Source organism: Manacus candei, unplaced genomic scaffold (genome assembly GCF_025592945.1).
Source record: "Manacus candei isolate 608988 ecotype Guabito, Panama unplaced genomic scaffold, ASM2559294v1 h1tg000060l, whole genome shotgun sequence".
In the NCBI taxonomy this organism is placed as follows: Eukaryota; Metazoa; Chordata; class Aves; order Passeriformes; family Pipridae; genus Manacus; species Manacus candei.
Genome location: NW_026138108.1, coordinates 1,166,907 through 1,186,425, shown reverse-complemented (window position 1 = coordinate 1,186,425; position 19,519 = coordinate 1,166,907). Strand labels below are relative to the sequence as shown.

The window sequence follows — 19,519 nt, the reverse complement described above, 5'->3', positions numbered from 1 at the left end:
GTGATGAGGACCCCAGAGCTGTATGCAATGATCCAGATGGGGTCTCACCAGAGTGCGAGTGGAGGGGCAGAATCACTTCCCTAGACCTTTTGGTGCAGCCCAGTACGCAGTTGGCTTTCTGAGCTGCAAATGCACATTGACAGTTGATGTCCAGCTTTTCATCCAGCAGTACTCTTAAGTCCTTCTTGTCAGAACTGCTCTCAGCAAGTTCATCTCCCAGCCTGCATCAATACTTGGGGTTGCTCCAACCCAAGTTCAGGACACCTGTCCTTGTTGAAACTCATGAGACTCCCATAGACCCACTTCTTGAGCTTGTCCAGGTCCCTCTGGATAGCATCCCATCCCTCAGGCATGTCAACCACACCACTCACCTTGCTGTCATCTGCAAACTTGCTGAGTGCTCACTCCATCACTTTGTCTATGACACTGATGAAGACATTAAATAGCACTGGTCTCAATATGGCCCCCTGAGGGACACCACTTGTCACTGATGTCCATCTGGACTCTGAGATGTTGACTGCTCCCCTTGGAATCCAACCAAACAGTCCACCCATCAAATCCATCTCTTTCCAATTTAGAGAGAAGGATGTTGTGGCCATGTCAAAGGCCTTACAAAAGTCCAGAGAGATGACATCTGTAGCCCTTCCCTTGTGCACTGATGTTGTCACTCCATTGTAGAAAGCCACTAGGTTGGTCAGGCGGGATTTGTCCTTGGTGAAGACATGCTGGCTGTCTCAAATCACCTCCCTGTCCTCCACCTTCCTTAGCACAGCTTCTAGGAGCATCTCCTCCATGATATTCACAGGCACTGAGATGAGATTGACAGGTTGGTAGTTCCTAGGGTCCTCCTTTCTACCTCTTTTTAAAAATGGGTGCAATGTTTCCCCTTTTCCAGTCACCTGGGACTTCATCTGACTGCCATGACTTTTCAAATATAATGGAAAGTGACTCGGCAACTACATCAGCCAGTTCCTCAGGACTCTGGGATGCATGGTGTCAGGTCCCATAGGCTTGACCTTCCTCAGAAGGTCACAGCCCTGATCTTCTCTTACAGCAGGAGGGACATTGCTTTCCCAGTCCCTGTCTTGCAGTCAATCTGCTTGAGAAGTGTGGGAAGAGATGACTGAGTCAAAAAAGACAGGCTCTGGCCCTCCCTGCAGCCAGACCTGGATGGCTCCATGTTTTTGGGGAAGCTCTGCTTGGGTCACCACCTCCTTTCTGGCATGTGCAGAGGACATAGCTCCCTGCTGAGTGGATACCATGGCTGGGCTCAGCTCTGCAGCTACAGCAGGACCTTGCCCCCGCTGTGCACCCAAGCACTGTGTGACCTGCCACACACCCCCTGGCTGCTCTGCATAGGCACAGTGGGGCACAGAGGGCTGGTTGTTCTGGCAACATGCAGGTCTCCTCAGCACCTCCCACAAGACCTGCTCAGGCGTCTCCCACCTCAGGAAAAGCCCCCATGTGCCAGGATCTGTCACTCTGCCACCATACGGACCAACCTCAGAGTAGCTTCTCTTGGAGAAGTCTCCTATATCCAGATGGCATGAGACAAGAAATATATAGATGCCACATATGGACTTGTCTGGAGGTTTCATGTGGTGATGTAAGAGCAATTCATACATGGCTGGACAACAAATATCTTCCAGGTGTCATTGAAGACTAAGGTCTGACTAAAGACAGTAATTCATTTGTTAAAATGAAATATATATGTGGCAATTTTACTGTATCCAACTGATGTAAAATATCACTGAGAAAGGGAAGGAGAAGCAAAAGGCTGTACAGGCTGATCTTTTGTAATCACTGGTTTGAAGCTAGTGAACTTTCAGCTTTGTCTTTGCCACAGTTTTGTCTCATCATTATGGAAAAGTAAGCATGTCAAGTGGACAAGGATAAGGTTCAGATACTGTCAGACACTGTCCTTGAAAATGCCTGATATTCAAGAGCACTAAATATTTTTCCTTTTTTAAGGAGTCTTGATTTACTGGATTAAGTCAAACAACATAGGACAATACTATAAAAGGTTAAATCCACTATGTTGTGTCAAAGATCGCTAGCTTAGGGGTACAAAAAGTTAAGTGTTATTATTGAAAGTCAGTAACAGGCTTTCATCTAACTGGATCCAGTGTATGACTAATCTTTAAGAGACCCTGATGGCTCCCCATCTGGCCCCCCATGATTCTCATCTGAATTCTGTTGAGTGACTTCTAGTCACTCATGCCAGTTACTGGTTCCCATTTCACACTTGGCATGGGATGGGACCTAGCACCTGCCCCAGACTAGGCAGCACAGCAGGTTGTGCAGTTTCATCCTTTAATAACTACACATGCAGTGACCTTTCCTAAAGGAGACACAGGCTTTGCAACTTATTTTGTATCAATCAAAACCTTTCTGGCAGTTGAACCAGTGACATCTGTGCAGTCAGCACCCCTGTTTCAGCAAGCTGTGACTTCTATGCCAGTACAGAGCTCACAGGAAGGGAAGCCAGAAAGGGAAGGAATTCAAGGAATTCACTTTTGGCAGCATAAGATGCTTCTTCAGTCCTCTCCACTACTCCACTAAGGTGCTGGGGACATAGATCACCTCCATGGCCTGGTCCACATCCTGTAAGCACCTGTGCTGCTGCTGCTCTCACCTGCAGCATAGGAAAATGCTCTAGTAAGCCCTGTGAAATCTGTTCTGGGGACTTTGGCTCTTCCACAGTGCTGTGCACAGAGGAAAATTTCAAGGGAATTGCTTCAGTTTTCAATGTGCTGCCAGAGCTTTCGATCCTGTGCTGCCCTCGCTTTCAATTCTATGCTGCCCCATGAACACTGTATTCTTCCCTTAAATGGTCCTGCTGGCCAGGTTAATGCTTCACATAAAAAGACACTGGGAGTGTTTGAAAAGCCTTTCACTGCAGCTACACATTAGACCAGAACAGCCTCATAATAAAGTGCACAATAAGACCTCCTCACAAACTCTAAGAAAGCCTTTACAACGTGCTCTGTGTGGATTACCACACTTGCAGCCTCACAGCCTCAGAATAATTACCACTAAAAATGGGGCGGAAATAAAGTGCTCAACCATATTCGAATACCAAGTGTTCCCTGCTGGGCAGGGAAAACAGAACCAATTCAGCTTGCACCATATGGAAAATGTTAGTTCCCTGAGTGTAGGCAGCCCTTATGCAACATAGCCCACGCCATACTCATTTGTTCTATGTCACCTCTCCTGCTGTAAGCCCAGGCAAACTATCAATAGCTAACTGCTCCTGCTATGTTACTAGCAGGTACTAAAAGTGACATTTCAAGAACAGGGCAGGCTAAGAAATGGCATAGGTGCTGCATCCAGAAGTATGTACATTTCAGATTGCTAGTTGCACTTCTGCTCATTGCTAAGAGCTGATCCTCTGTAGGTTTGTGTATTTATATAAGGATTATATAAACTAACTAAATTTCCTGAGACAGGTATACCCAGGATGACCTCATGAAATGTGGGTCACTAGTGTGTGCAGAAGGCAAGTTATGGTGAGTCATAGATCCTGCAGGGTTTATCTATGGCAAACCAGCACAGTCTGATTAACCTTCTGTGCCAGGAGTACTGTGGATGGATTTGACCAAAATTCCTTACATAGCTAAACAAGGAAGATCCAGAAAGAGCACAGAGGCTGCTGCAAAAGCAATGGAAAAATGAGGAGCCAGCTATACTTTAATTGCTATTTTGTAGTCAGAAAGAAACTATGGAAAGCAATGTAAGAGACTCAAGCAGTGAGCAGTAACAAAACCAGTAATTCTGGAGTCCTGCTTCTGTCATTCATAACACTGAGATTGCTACAGAATAGAAAATGCCTCGTCTTTTATTTTTTTTCTTAAAGAAAATAATCTGTCCTTTGTACACCCTTTTTTTTTTTAAGCTCTAATGGTACATGAATTCTGTCAGGGCATGAGGCTTTGCATCAGGTTTTTGGTAGCTGAGAGAGTGACTCTGCTCCTGCATACAGCATTGAGCAATTCTGCCATTGCAGATACCCATGCCCCTTCCTCTATTTCCTTCTGTGCTCTTAATTCTTCGATTCAAACTGAACAGTCACACAAAACAGCAGCTTTTCTCTATTGGCTGATGTGCTTGTTCTTCACACACATAGAAAGAATTCAGTCTTTTTTAGAAGAGCCTCACATTCACATGCCATCTGACAGCTTTTGGATCTTCCCCACACTGACTTTATGTAAGTTGCTGTTGGCAACACAGCATGAAAGTTTTTAATGAAGCAAAACAGGGAAAGAGATTAGTGAAATTGAGTTAATGAGAATGAGTGGCATGTTCCATATTTGGACTATTTTACCTGTAATTTCTTCAAAGACAGCATGAAATCCATCAAAGTTCTTGGATCCATCAGACTGGAAGAGAACATGGAGTGAAGACCCAGTGCTTTGGATTGGAGGTGGCCTCTCATTTCCACAGAATTTCTTTATTATCCGACTGTCCAAATTGTCCCCATCACGGACCTCCACATAGTCATACTGGCACATATAGTCAAACTCCAGGCTCAGCATGGAAAATCTTGGGGAACAAGGACACACAGTCAGACTGCATACCTGTGCACCCTGAATATGATTTATTTGCATGTTTAGCTAAGTTAGTGCCTACCCCTCTCAATGAATCAAAAAGTCCCTAACCACATAAAGTCCCCCTCACTGCATCTCAATTTTTGCATAATGATCTTTGGAAGCCAGCTCAACTCTATACAGTTCCTCCATGAGAATAATAAAGTGTCAGAACAGTGACGTCTAAATTGAAGTCATACAGTCTGTTCACATGCATCAGGTTTCTAACCATAATACAATGTCAGAACTTTCATATAGGATAAGACAATATAGGGGGCATATTTCTATCGTTGCCATTTGCTAAAAATTGCTCTATTTCCCCTAAATAAAGTTCTAAGTACTGAAAGTAGTAGCATCAAATAACAAGGTTCAAAAGCTATTTACATTGTGATGTTCAGAAGTCAGCAATTAGGGATACAAAGAAAGCTTGGGGATGTAAGAGAATCAGAAATAGTCAGAGAAATGAAATCAAAATATTACAGCACATTTTGCATTAGAAAGCAAAATGGTAGTAAATCGTCAATATCTGGCACTTGCCCTTCTTTTGACAGCAGAAATAAGGCACAGGGGTTAGTGCAGAAGGGAAATATTTAAAGCCTTTTCCCACAATGTCTGTCTTTCCTAGTTTCAATCCAGGCACTGTGCGAGGATTTTGTTCATTAACAGCCATGCTATATACTGCTATTTGAATTCAGTTAGGTCCAGAGCCAAAGCATCCCACCAGAATATGAATGAGAAACAGAGTGAGATACACCCAGTGCCTCTGGAGAATGTGCAATGTCCAGGGAGGCTGGGATCAGCCTTGGTACAGCAGAAAAAAAGAAGATATGGGCCTGGGAGAGACCGCGTAACTACTGTTCGGCAGGATATTTTATAGATGAAACTTGTTATGTACTCAGTCTTCCTAGGAACCCCTACCACTGTAAACGTGTATTTAGGATTAGGCTATGTCTCCCACACTGCCTATTCCAATGTGGGCCTACTGATTTGCAGACTGCATTTGCACACCAAAGAAGCAAGACAAAATTTTGGATCTGCTGCTAGACCTCACAGTTTGAAGGGAAAGAGAGTTGCAGAGCCTATTTCCTGAACTTATCATCTTGGGACTCAGGCCCCCATGTTAAGGAGGCCCCCATGCTATGTGAAATGACCTTTCTTTGACTCTACTCAGTCATCTTTGTTCAGGTCATATGGTTTGTTTTAGAGCATCAGGAGTAGACTACATATAGAGAAATGACTGAGCAGTTGTAGGAAACTACATCAATGGAGCAGAGCCCCACATTTTTTAAATCATCTGATGGTATGTAGAACAAGAAAAAAACCCACATTTGCTTTAAATATGCATCACAGAGCAATAATTCGACTTAGCTTTGCATAAAATGCATGAGTTGAATTCTAGTTCTGTCAGGTTTGTCATAGACATCCTCACAGGTATCAGGTTATACACTACATCTTCAAAACATTCTTTCACTGTTGAAACATACCCCAGGGATCTATCCTTAGGGAAGTAATAGAGCAATATAAATTAACCCATTCATCCTTATTACACTTATCAGGCTACAGTTTATCCTGAAACCCAATCCTAAAAAATATTTACTGGTTTTCTGACCTGGTGCATTTCTGATTAAAATTAAGTATGTGTGTGAGTACAAAAGGAAAGTTTCTGGAATGTCCATTATCTACTGGGAGCAGTATTGTTTATACATGTAAAGGTAAACTGTGTCTGGCAAGGGCATCCCTGAACAAAGAATATCAAGACATACTCACACAGAATGAAAACACATAATGAAAGAACCATACACGGAATACTCTCTTTAATTTTTTGTTTTCTCTGCATTAAAAAATGAGGAAAACAGAGTGGAAAATGTGAAAGGCATAGGGGTTCTGATTTGCATTTTATTTAACTTGGCATAGAAGCAGATATACTGTACTGACGACATGGGATCCCATGATTAAGACTCAGACTTGGCAGGTCAGGAAACCTGCCAAAGCTTTTAAAAACCTCTTGGCTATGGCCCAGTTGACAGGCCCCTTTACAGACCATGAGGTCTATTGCTGTTTAAATCATAGGTGCAGGCAATGTAATGAATCTCAGTTCCCTCACCTGTGAAACTGTAATTATAACTCTCTTGGATATTATAAAAATAAGCATGCTAATTTCATGCAACAGCTCATCAGATACAAGATGCAAAGTATTGTCTTGACTTCATCAGTGTCTGTAGTGTGAATACATTCACCAACCCCTCTAAGGAAAGCTTCCAGCCAAAGAGAGTAGTTAAAACTCTCTGCTGAGACACTAAAGAAAAAGACTGAAAGTTGTGAGCTACTTCTACTGTGGTATGACACCCCTGACATGGCTCAGGCTGAGGGAGCTTATACATCACATCCCAAAACAAAACAAGGTTGGGAAAAAAGGCAGGGAAAACAAACTACCACCACAATATGGGCACTATTTATCATAACAGCTCTTCTAAACCAACCTCCAAAGGACTGTGTGGCACAGCTTAAAGCAAGGGAAGATTTATCTGTGCTTCTGAGAATTCTACTCTTCCTTCTCTATGTAAACAAAGACAACCACTTTGTTCACCTTCTGTATCCCAGTGTCCCCATCCTTGCCCTTGCAAGCCATCAGGGTGGCAGCAAACAGGATTTGTGCACAGACAGAATGAAGAAAAGAGTTCTTTTGTTAGCAGTTGTGCTGATTGAGCACAGTGCTGGCTGTGCATTACAGTTCTAAGCAGTTACCACCCACAGAGGGGATCAGCATGTTTGTATGAAAATGCAGTGAAGGAAACAGGGATGGCAGACTCAGGAGGCAGGCTCTGCTGGCTAGCTTAGTTGTACCTCCCTTTCTGTGTAGGAATGGCCTAAAAGAGAAGTTGTAGGCTTATTGTGCCACTTTGCCACAGTGTCTAACTGCTGAAATACCTCAATGGTCAGCTTTGAGAACACACTACACAGTGGTACCTTATGTGAGGTCCTCCTGTTCTGTGTTTGCCCTGAAGGTTTCCTTTGTGCCTCCTGCAGAACTTGCAGGTGGCAGGATTAAGTGTGGATATTGAGAAGAGTTTCTGATATTTCCCTAGAAGTACTGTGTCATCTGATGGGATTTTTAGACATTCAGACATTAAACTCATCATCAGGCTATGCAAAGGGCTTTAGGCTTCTCCAACACTACCCAACTCAGATGAATGTAGATGCTTACAACAGAAGTTTGGTAGCTCAGGCTTCCCTCTTGGAGACTTTCACAGTTGGAATATAACAATTTAGTTACATCAAGGAGATACCTAGTACTGTGTTTGATTGCAGGAAGGCTGGACATGGGGAGAAAGAGAAAGGCAGTCTCTGCAGGATGCTCCTCATGTTAAAGTTTTGCATTTTCTGGTAACAGCAAAGATAAATAGAATGAACTGTACCGATCTCATGTGACACATCTTCCTAGTATGCATATGGGTGGCCCTCAGGGTCTACAATGGAGGTCTGATTTCTCAAAAGAGTTAGCACATCTGCTAACTGTACATCTCTTCAATCTAGTGTCCTTTGTAAAAATAGCCTTTTCTCCCTTTCTTGTACCTTGTGCCTGATGCCACCTGGCTGTCAACATTTTACCCAGAGATGGGTGCATTCACTAGTGGTGCATGCACAGGATCCATTTCCACTCTCACACCCACCCCTGTAACAGTGAAGACAGGGTGACACCTGTAGCTCCTGAAGCACTTTTTAAGCCTTACAATTGACAAAGCCCTGTTCAGAAACAGGAAAAAAAATCAGCTCCCTGAGCTTGTGCTGTGCAGATCATGCACCTCAACAACACCTTTTAAAAACAAGGTAGGTAAAACTCATGCATGCTGAGACTGATGTGAAGTTGTGTCATGAGAACACAAAACTCCTCCTCACAGCATTGCTCCTGTCTCTCCTACACATTTCTCCAAAGTCAAGAGGTTACAATGCTATCCCCAGGCATTAGTTGCAGCTGCTCATAACTACACAATAGGCTTGCATTTGCAAGTCTGAAAAAAAGTGCATTAGTGTGGGAAAGCCACAAGCTCTTCTTTTCTATTCGATTGAGTTGTCTTCCTCTTATTAAGTCTCTCTTCAAACATACAGGAACACATTCAAACCTTTTAAACATATTTCAACTGTTTGTGTGTCTAGCATAGCCCTTTTTCCTGGGCTCCAAAGTTGGTGAAAGGGTTGATATGGAGGGTTTGGCTACTGTTTTTATCATATTAATTAGTGGGGTTTGGAAACCCGCTGCCACACTTCCTATTGCATGTGTGAGCACCCTGCTACACACATGCGAAATCAGTCCAACAGGAGGCTTTCCTGCACCCAATCAAAAACTGTGAGCTTGGATCAGAAAGAACAGGTTAGTAAGTCTAAGCATACACAGGTCAGAAGAGCGATGACTTGCAGGAGAACTAATCACATCCTCCAGACACAGGAATGGTAAGAGGAATAACTGAAGCTGGTAGAAGGCAGGCCTGGTAAAATAAGTGAAAGAAAAATAAGAGAGGGAAAACATAGGCTAAATGCAAGGCAGGTCCCATGGGCAACTCTCTCTTTGCATGAGATGTCATATTAAAATGTTCCTACAGCTTTTCATCAAAGAATGTCGTAGTTCAGCCTGGTACCTGGTACTGTCTTCAGAAAATGTTGGGTTCTCTGGTATAAAGGTCTTGAAAAGAGCTACCTTGAGCTTAAAATCTGAGAAACTCTCCTTAGCATCCAGCTGTCCTAAATGGAAATTGAAAGCACAGTACTGATGATTTGTCCAGTGGTTGCCCATCACAAGCTAGACCAGGGGAAAGAACTGAGGTACCAAACACAAAGTGGTAGCTATACCTTCAGTTCTGCAGAGCTTACAGCTGTTGACCCTCATTGGCTCTTGGTTATCCACATGCCCCAATGTCCACCTGAAATCAGTGCTGGCTAAAAGTCAACATGACCCACCTTAATTCAATGTTAAATCCAGATTGAACATGGATAGTCCATTCGCATCGTGCATTCAGTGGATAACCCTCCAGCAAAATCTGACCTCTAGAAGCCCGAAGAACCTGCCCGCACCCTGGGGAGCAAAAGAAGAAAAAAAATCTGTGTGAGGGACCTGCAAGAGACATTTGAAGAAAATACACATAGAAACAACACCAGAACGAGAAGACAGGATGACTTAGGAAGATACACACCTTCTCACAAGGCAGTATATAAAATAATAAGACAGCCACACAATGGTTGTAAAGAGTTATGACTATACTGGAGCACTGTTTAGGCTAAGAGCAGCCCTAGAGAAGTTTTAGTTGATTGTTTCTCCCTGGTTTGCAATGTAGCCCAAGGAAACCATTTCTTACAGCTTTTGCCTCACAATTAATTAGCCAGCCCACCCACCTGGCTGACACTCCAGCTTAGAACACTTTTGATGGAGCCTATGGTGACCTGTGCAATCACTGATGCTGAGGAAGCTGGTGGGAAGGTGGCAAAACTACAGTGAATACTTGAATTAGATCAAGTGAGCAAGAGAATGAGAGAAGGAGCTGTTGCACTTATCACAGTTTCTAGTCCTTCACAAGGAGGGAGGAAAACAGCTGATATATTCCTAGAGGAGATACGTTTGTCATAGAATCATAGAATCAACCAGGTTGGAAAACACCTCCAAGATCATCAAGGCCACCCCTTGATCCAACACTGCCATGCTTACTAGACCATAGCACCAAGTGCCACATCCAGTTTCATCTTAAAAACCTCCAGGGACAGTGAATCCACCACTTCCCTGAGCAGCCCATTCCAATGTCTGATTACTCTCTCTGTAAAGAATTTCTTCCTAATATCCAACCTAAACTTGCCCTGGCACAGCTTAAAACCATGCCCTCTTGTCTTACTGCTGGTTGCCTGGGAGAAGAGACCAACCCCCCACCTGGCTACAACCTCCTTTCAGGGAGTTGTAGAGAGTGATGAGGTCTCCCCTGAGCCTCCTCTTCTCCAGGCTCAACAACCCCAGCTCCCTCAGACTCTCCTCACAGAACTTGTCCCTTCACCAGCCTCGTTGCTCTTCTCTGGACTTGCTCCAGCACCTCAATATCCTTCCTGAATTGAGGGGCCCAGAACTGGACACAGTACTCCAGGTGTGGCCTCAGCAGCACTGAGTACAGGGGAAGAATCACTTCCCTAGTCCTGCTGGCCATTGGCCTCCTTGGCCACCTGGGCACACTGCTGGCTCATGTTCAGCTTCCTGTCAATCCAAACTCCCAGGTCCCTTTCTGCCTGGCTGCTCTCCAGCCACTCTGTGCCCAGCCTGTAGCGCTGCAGGGGGTTGTTGTGGCCAAAGTGCAGGACCCGGCACTTGGCCTTGTTGAACCGCATCCTGCTGGAATCAGACCATCCCTCCAGCTTGACCAGGTCCCTCTGCAGAGCCCTCCTGCCTTCCAGCAGATTAACACTTCCCTCCAACTTGGTGTCATCTGCAAATTTGCTAATGGTACACTCAATCCTCTCGTCCAGAGCATCAATAAAGATATTAAAAAGAACTGGGCCCAACACTGACCCCTGGGGGACACCACTACTGACCAGCTGCCAACTGGATTGTCTCAGTCTAGAGAGACTAGACTGTTTGCTAAAGAGGGTGAGTTGTGAGGTAGACCAAACTCCTCTCTCTCTGCAATTGTAATGTCAAATTAAGGGGCTTTACTCGAGGAAAATGTGGAAAAACAGAAGAAATAACAACCCTTTATTAAGAAATATATGAATGTTGGCAAGAAAAAAAAAAAAAAAGAAAAAAAAAAAAACCAGTAACACCAAACAAAACAACACCAGCAACAACAACCACAACAACAAGTCTAAAAGAATACTCCTCTGTCCTTTAACACAGTCCTAATTGCGGTCTGCAGGGGGCGCTGTTGGGCCGCTGGAGCTGTAGGGCCTGCAGTACCTGGTCACGGTCGGCAGGGGGCGCTGTAGGACTGATGGAGCTGTAGGACCTGCAGTACCTGGTCACGGTCGGCAGGGGGCGCTGTGGGCTCCGTCAGTCACCCGCGGGAAGAGGGGACCGGAGAGAGAGGTCCCGGACCACGAGGGGAAGCCGAGAAGGAGATGAGGGGGGTCCTCGCCTCCGTGGGGGCGACAAGGAAGGCAGGCAGCACACTCCCACGGGAACTCACCGCTGTCTCAAGTGGCGAAGACTCACTGCAGTCTCAGGTGGTAGTGTCTCCAAAAACTCCTCCTCCCCTCCCGCGGGCAAGCAAAAACTCTCCGATGAAACACAGCGGCTCCGGCGGGCGGGACAGTCAGACAGGTTGAAGCCAGCAGGATGGGAGGGCGGGCCCCCCCAGGATTAACAGCCAAAACAAGCCAGACCTCCGTTCCCCCTCCCCAACGAAAATGCCTGTCTGCACCCCAGAGAGCCAGCCACACACCCACACTGCCTCTCCCCTCCCAGCCAGAGTCTCCACCAGCCCCGCCTCCGTGCCTCTTCCTTATCTTTCTCCAAGATCGGTCGTTAACCCAACCCGGCTACATCTTTGGTAATGCTAATAACCTCCCTCCCCCCACTCACTCCGTTTCTTCTCCCTTGGAGTGGGGCAGGGGGAAGGAAAATTCCCCTGATTTCCTAATCTATAACATTATCCACCCCTAATTTTTCTTCCCCATGCTGCCACACTTATTAGGTTAAATCTTTGATCCTCATACGTACATGCAGTATTCCCACTATATACTCATCCACTAGTAGGTAGATACACATACAGATACAAGTGCAGGGTTACATACAGATACAAGTATACAGTTACAGCCAGCTCACCCCAGAGTAAGGTTTCCCTGAGGTATGCACCGAGTTTCTCCATCTTCCTGCATCACCCACCAGGTGCAGCCGGGCCCTTGGGCAAAAACAATCCCACGAATGGGTTTGTCTTTGCTCGAGGTAGGGTCAACCCAAACCTTTTTTCCTAACACACCCCTCGCGTGAATCACGGGGACCTTATCTCCATCCACGGTGTGGAGGGACTCTGACTGGGCAGGGCCGGCTCGGTTGATGGAACCTCTGGTGTTAACTAGCCATGTAGCCTTTGCTAGATGCTGGTCCCAGTTCTTGTCTGTCCCTCCACCCAACGCCTTCAGGGTGGTTTTCAACAGTCCATTATGTCGTTCGACTTTCCCTGCGGCTGCTGCGTGGTATGGGATGTGGTACACCCACTTGATGCCATGCTCCCCTGCCCAGGTGGCAACTAAGCTGTTTTTAAAATGAGTTCCGTTATCTGATTCAATGCGCTCTGGGGTACCATGTCGCCACAGGACTTGCTTTTCAAGGCCCAGGATGGTATTTCGGGCAGTAGCGTGAGGCACCGGGTAAGTCTCCAGCCATCCAGTGGTGGCTTCCACCATAGTAAGCACATAGCGCTTACCTTGGCGGGTTCGTGACAGTGTGATGTAATCGACTTGCCAGGCCTCCCCATACCTGTACTTACTCCAACGTCCACCATACCATAGGGGCTTGAGTCTCTTAGCCTGTTTAATGGCAGCACAGGTCTCACAGTCATGGATAACCTGGGAAATAATGTCCTTGGTTAAGTCCACCCCTCGGTCTCGTGCCCATATATGGGTGGCATCTCTGCCCTGATGGCCTGAGGCATCATGGGCCCACCGTGCTAGGAACAACTCTCCTTTGTGCTGCCAGTCCAAGTCCACCTGTGACACCTTGACTCGTGCGGCTCGGTCTGCCTGTTCATTGTTGCGATGCTCCTCATTGGCTCGGCCTTTGCGCACATGGGCATCTACGTGGCGGACCCTCACAGTGAGCTTCTCTGTTCGGGTAGCGATGTCTTGCCACGTATCAGCAGCCCAGATGTGTTTTCCCCCGCGTTTCCAATTGGCCTTCTTCCATCTGTCCAGCCATCCCCACAGAGCATTGGCTACCATCCACGAGTCAGTGTAGATGTACAGCTTTGGCCACTTCTCCCGTTCTGCAATGTCCAATGCCAGCTGGACTGCTTTGAGCTCTGCGAATTGACTCGATTCTCCTTCTCCTTCAGTAGCTTCTGAAACTTGTCGGGCGGGGCTCCATACAGCTGCTTTCCATTTGCGCTTCGTTCCTACAAGGCGACAGGAACCGTCAGTGAAGAGGGCGTAGCGTGCTTCTTCTTTCGGTAGTTTATCAAATTCTGGAGCTTCTTCAGCCCGTACCGCCTGCTCTTCTGCTTCCTCATCTGCTAGACCAAAACTCTCGCCTTCCGGCCAATTTGTGATGACTTCTAGGATCCCAGGGCGATTCAGATTTCCAATACGGGCACGCTGTGTGAGCAGAGCGATCCACTTACTCCATGTAGCATCAGTGGCATGATGTGTGGTGGGGGCCTTTCCTTTAAACATCCAGTTCAGCACTGGTAGTCGAGGTGCCAAGAGCAGCTGTTCTTCTGTGCCAATCACCTCAGAGGCAGCTTGTACTCCTTCATAAGCCGCTAGGATCTCCTTCTCTGTTGGGGTGTAATTGGCTTCAGATCCCCTGTAGCTTCGGCTCCAGAACCCAAGTGGGCGACCTCGAGTCTCACCAGACACCTTTTGCCAGAGGCTCCAGGAGAGACCTTTATTCCCAGCTGCAGAATAGAGTACATTTTTCACATCTGTCCCCGTCCTGACTGGCCCAAGGGCTACAGCATGTGCAATCTCTCGTTTAATCTGTTCGAATGCCTGTTGCTGTTCAGGGCCCCACTGGAAATCATTCTTTTTTCGGGTAACCAGATAGAGAGGGCTTACGATTTGACTGTACTCCGGGATATGCATCCTCCAGAAACCTATGGCACCCAGAAAAGCTTGCGTTTCTTTCTTGCTGGTTGGTGGGGCCATGGCTGTGATCTTATCGATGACTTCCGTCGGGATCTGACGACGCCCATCTTGCCATTTCACCCCCAGGAACTGGATTTCTCGGGTAGGTCCCTTAACTTTACTCTTCTTTATGGCAAAACCAGCTCCCAGGAGGATCTGGATGATTTTCTTCCCTTTCTCGGAAACCTCCTCTGCTGTGTCCCCCCATATGATGATGTCGTCAATGTATTGCAGGTGTTCTGGAGCCTCACCCTTCTCTAATGTGGCTTGGATCAGCCCATGGCAGATGGTGGGGCTGTGTTTCCACCCCTGGGGCAGTCGGTTCCAAGTGTACTGCACGCCCCTCCAGGTGAAAGCGAACTGCGGCCTACACTCTGCTGCTAAGGGAATGGAGAAGAATGCGTTTGCGATGTCAATAGTAGCATACCACTTCGCTGTCTTGGACTCCAGTTCATACTGGAGTTCCAACATGTCTGGAACAGCAGCACTCAGCGGTGGGGTGACTTCATTCAGGCCACGGTAGTCCACAGTCAGTCTCCATTCTCCGTTAGACTTACGCACAGGCCAGATAGGACTGTTGAAAGGTGAATGGGTCTTGCTGATCACCCCTTGGCTCTCCAGCTCACGGATCATCTTATGGATGGGGATCACAGAGTCTCGGTTTGTCCGGTACTGCCGGCGATGCACTATTGTAGTGGCGATTGGCACTTGCTGTTCCTCGACTTTCAGCAACCCTACGGCCGAAGGGCTCTCCGAGAGGCCGGGCAGCGAGTTCAACTGTTTAGCCTCCTCGGTCTCCACAGCAGCTATTCCAAAAGCCCATCTATGTCCCTTGGGGTCCTTGAAGTACCCGTTCTTGAGATAGTCAATGCCCAGGATACATGGGGCATCTGGACCAGTCACAATGGGGTGTTTCTGCCAGTCTTTCCCGGTCAAGCTCACTTCAGCTTCAACTATGGTCAACTCTTGAGATCCTCCAGTCACCCCCGAAATGGAAATAGTCTCTGGTCCCACATGTCCTGAGGGCATTAACGTACATTGAGCGCCAGTATCAACCAAAGCCTGATATTTCTGTGGGTCTGACGTGCCAGGCCATCTGATCCACACAGTCCAATAGACACGGTTGTCCCGTGCCTCTACCTGGCTAGAGGCAGGGCCCCTCTAACACTCGTCTTCATTCTGCCAGTCATCGTTTTCCTCTTGTGAACGTCGACGGGAGGTGCCCTCTACCGAGTCAGATCCCTGCCCGCAGGATACTGGTACGGCACTCACTTTCGCAGACTTCCCCTTTTCTTTCTCTTTCAACTCTTGTACTCGGGCTGCTAGGGCCCGGGTAGGTTTCCTGTCCCATCGTCTCATGTCTTCTCCATGGTCACTTAGGAAGTACCACAACTCAGTTCGTGAAGTCTGTCTGTTCTCTCTAGCTGAGGGGCGTCTGGTTCTCACTGGGGCCGTATGGAGATTGTTTCTCTCAATCTTCTCTTTCAACCCTGTAGTTAATTCCTTGAGCTCATTAACTATTGTCTCTACAGAGGAGATACGGGCCTGTATCGGTCCTCCGATCATACTGTCGTACAACCGAAGTTTATTTATTACAGACATCACTGGCTCCCGCTTCTCCCCAGCCTCCAGTGATGTCAGGTAACCTTTATGTATGGACGGCCCCATACGTGTAAAGCTCCACCACATCTGTGGTGTACACTTAACCTTGTCAGGATCGTTGGTAGGTTGCCCATCCCCCCCAAACAGTACTTCTAGCAATGCCATTTCTCTCAGCCGTAGGATTCCTTCTTCGATGGTCTTCCAGCTCTTGGTGTAATGATCTGCCTGCAAGGAATCTCTGTAAATGAACCTCTCTCTCACACCATCCACGAGCCGTGCCCAGAGAGACAGGGGCTTCGATTCCCTCACAAACACCTCCTCAATACCCACATCTTGGGCAATGGACCTCAGGAACCTCGCTTCACCACCATCAAGGTTTACTGCATCACCTGTAGAGTCCCAAACTCGGATCATCCAGGCCAGAACGGGCTCACTCGGACGACGAGCAACATCTGCCCGTAGATTCCGGAGGTTATTATACGATAAAGACTCAGTGATGATTTCTGTCTCTGGAGCAGCTGCTTGTGAGGACCCTGCCTCTCCATCATCGTCAACTAGGCGAACTGATTTGGCTTTACATTTCTTCCTGTGGATAGTGGCAACCTCCGTTGGTTTAGTCTGCCCCTTAGTTTTTTCCTTATCCTGAGTCACCTTGATATTAGGCATCTTGTCCTCGTCTTTTCCTTTCCCCTGGGAATGCTGCACCATACCAAGCAACTTCCTGTAGGCAATGGCCAAGACCCCGCATGCAGCTGTCACCTGCTTCTCCATGGATCCATCACGACCCCTCTCCCTCACAGCTTTCATTATTTTTATAGGGTTCAGGAGTTGTTCAAGGGTAAGTTTCCATGTCATGGGAGCTGAGCAACTTTCTAGGAATTTACCCATGTCCTCCCATAACCCACGCCACTCGAGGTTTTCCACCCCTGGGTCAGGCTCCTGAACGCCTTCTCGGTAATTCTTGGCCTTGGCTTGGTATATCAGGTATGCTATAGTGGCACAATTTAGGATGAAAAGCCCAACAATTGAAATGTCTCGGACATCTAAAAATGATTTAAACTTCCCAGAGGCCATTGTATCGTATCCAAAAGGGAACTGAATAAAAGGTTGGGCGCGTGCATTCCCCTGTGTGTCTCCATAAGAATGGGTACTATTATCCTTAAAACCCCAGAGGAAGCAGCTTAGGCTAGAGCAGTAGTGTATCCTTGAGGATATGTTCCGGATGAAAATCACAGGTGCTGAATTTGCCGTGTCATATACCCAATGCACAAACTCAAAAGTACTTATTGCAATGTAAGTACTAGTATGCGAACTGAAACACGTTGACAGGTGGGACAGGTATCTTGGCATGGTCATATGCCAGAGGAGAGCAACAACCCCTAACATCATGGTGCCTACAAATTCAAAAACGCGTGTCAATCACACAAAGGGTAGTTATTCTTTTTCCACCTTTCCTCTTTCGGGCCCCACGTTGGGCGCCAAAAATGTCTCAGTCTAGAGAGACTAGACTGTTTGCTAAAGAGGGTGAGTTGTGAGGTAGACCAAACTCCTCTCTCTCTGCAATTGTAATGTCAAATTAAGGGGCTTTACTCGAGGAAAATGTGGAAAAACAGAAGAAATAACAACCCTTTATTAAGAAATATATGAATGTTGGCAAGAAAAAAAAAAAAAAGAAAAAAAAAAAAACCAGTAACACCAAACAAAACAACACCAGCAACAACAACCACAACAACAAGTCTAAAAGAATACTCCTCTGTCCTTTAACACAGTCCTAATTGCGGTCTGCAGGGGGCGCTGTTGGGCCGCTGGAGCTGTAGGGCCTGCAGTACCTGGTCACGGTCGGCAGGGGGCGCTGTAGGACTGATGGAGCTGTAGGACCTGCAGTACCTGGTCACGGTCGGCAGGGGGCGCTGTAGGACTGATGGAGCTGTAGGACCTGCAGTACCTGGTCACGGTCGGCAGGGGGCGCTGTAGGACTGATGGAGCTGTAGGACCTGCAGTACCTGGTCACGGTCGGCAGGGGGCGCTGTGGGCTCCGTCAGTCACCCGCGGGAAGAGGGGACCGGAGAGAGAGGTCCCGGACCACGAGGGGAAGCCGAGAAGGAGATGAGGGGGGTCCTCGCCTCCGTGGGGGCGACAAGGAAGGCAGGCAGCACACTCCCACGGGAACTCACCGCTGTCTCAAGTGGCGAAGACTCACTGCAGTCTCAGGTGGTAGTGTCTCCAAAAACTCCTCCTCCCCTCCCGCGGGCAAGCAAAAACTCTCCGATGAAACACAGCGGCTCCGGCGGGCGGGACAGTCAGACAGGTTGAAGCCAGCAGGATGGGAGGGCGGGCCCCCCCAGGATTAACAGCCAAAACAAGCCAGACCTCCGTTCCCCCTCCCCAACGAAAATGCCTGTCTGCACCCCAGAGAGCCAGCCACACACCCACACTGCCTCTCCCCTCCCAGCCAGAGTCTCCACCAGCCCCGCCTCCGTGCCTCTTCCTTATCTTTCTCCAAGATCGGTCGTTAACCCAACCCGGCTACATCTTTGGTAATGCTAATAACCTCCCTCCCCCCACTCACTCCGTTTCTTCTCCCTTGGAGTGGGGCAGGGGGAAGGAAAATTCCCCTGATTTCCTAATCTATAACATGGATGCAGCACCGTTCACCATCACTCTCTGGGCCCGGCCCTCCAGCCAGTTCCTAACCCAGCACAGAGTGCCCCTGTCCAAGCTGTGGGCTGCCAGCTTTTTCAGGAGTATGCTGTGGGAGATGGTGTCAAAGGCTTTGTTGAAGTCCAGATAGACCACATCCACAGCCTTCCCCTCATCCACCAGGCGGGTCACCTGATCATAAAAGGAGATCAAGTTGGTCAGACAGGACCTGCCCTTCCTAAACCTGTGCTGGCTGGGTCTGATCCCTTGTCCATCCTGTAGGTGTTGTGTGATCGCACTTAGGATGATCTGCTCCATAACCCTGCCAGGCACTGAGGTCAGGCTGACGGGCCTGTAGTTTGTCGGGTCCTCCTTGCAGCCCTTTTTGTGGATCATTGTGACATTTGCCAATTTCCAATTATCTGGGACCTCCCCAGTGGGCCAGGAGTGTTGGTAAATGATGGAAAGTGGCTTGGAGAGTTCTTCTGCCAGCTCCCTCATCACCCTAGGATGGATCCCATCTGGTCCCATAGACTTGTGAGTATCCAAGTGGCTCAGCAGGTCACTAACCGTTTCCTCCTGGATTACAGGGGGGCTATTTGGCTTCCTGTCTCTGTCTACCAGCTCTGGAGGCCAGTTGTCCTGAGGACAACCTCTCTTACTGTTGAAAACTGAGGCAAAGATGGTGTTAAGCACCTCAGCCTTTTCCTCACCTTTGGTGACTATGTTCCCCCCCATGTCCAACAAAGAATGGAGGTTTTCCTTGCCCCTCCTTTTGCTATTAATGTATTTGTAGAAGCACTTCTTGTTATCCCTAACAGAAGTGGTTAGACTGAGTTCAAATTCTGCCTCTGTCTCTCTAAGTTTCTTTCTACATGACCTAA

At 47.5% G+C, this 19,519-nt stretch overlaps 1 protein-coding gene across 2 annotated transcripts in view; it reads right to left on the bottom strand.

Annotated features, from left to right (window-relative positions):
* Positions 1-19,519, bottom strand: part of PAMR1 (peptidase domain containing associated with muscle regeneration 1) — a 67,581-nt gene that overhangs the window by 32,412 nt on the left and 15,650 nt on the right. For both annotated transcript variants that reach the window (XM_051804128.1, XM_051804129.1), the window contains exons 4-5: positions 9,540-9,654; positions 4,325-4,542 (exon numbers count right to left, since the gene is read on the bottom strand). In XM_051804128.1, the coding sequence (XP_051660088.1) occupies positions 4,325-4,542; positions 9,540-9,654 (333 nt within the window). The remainder of the gene's footprint in view (positions 1-4,324; positions 4,543-9,539; positions 9,655-19,519) is intronic.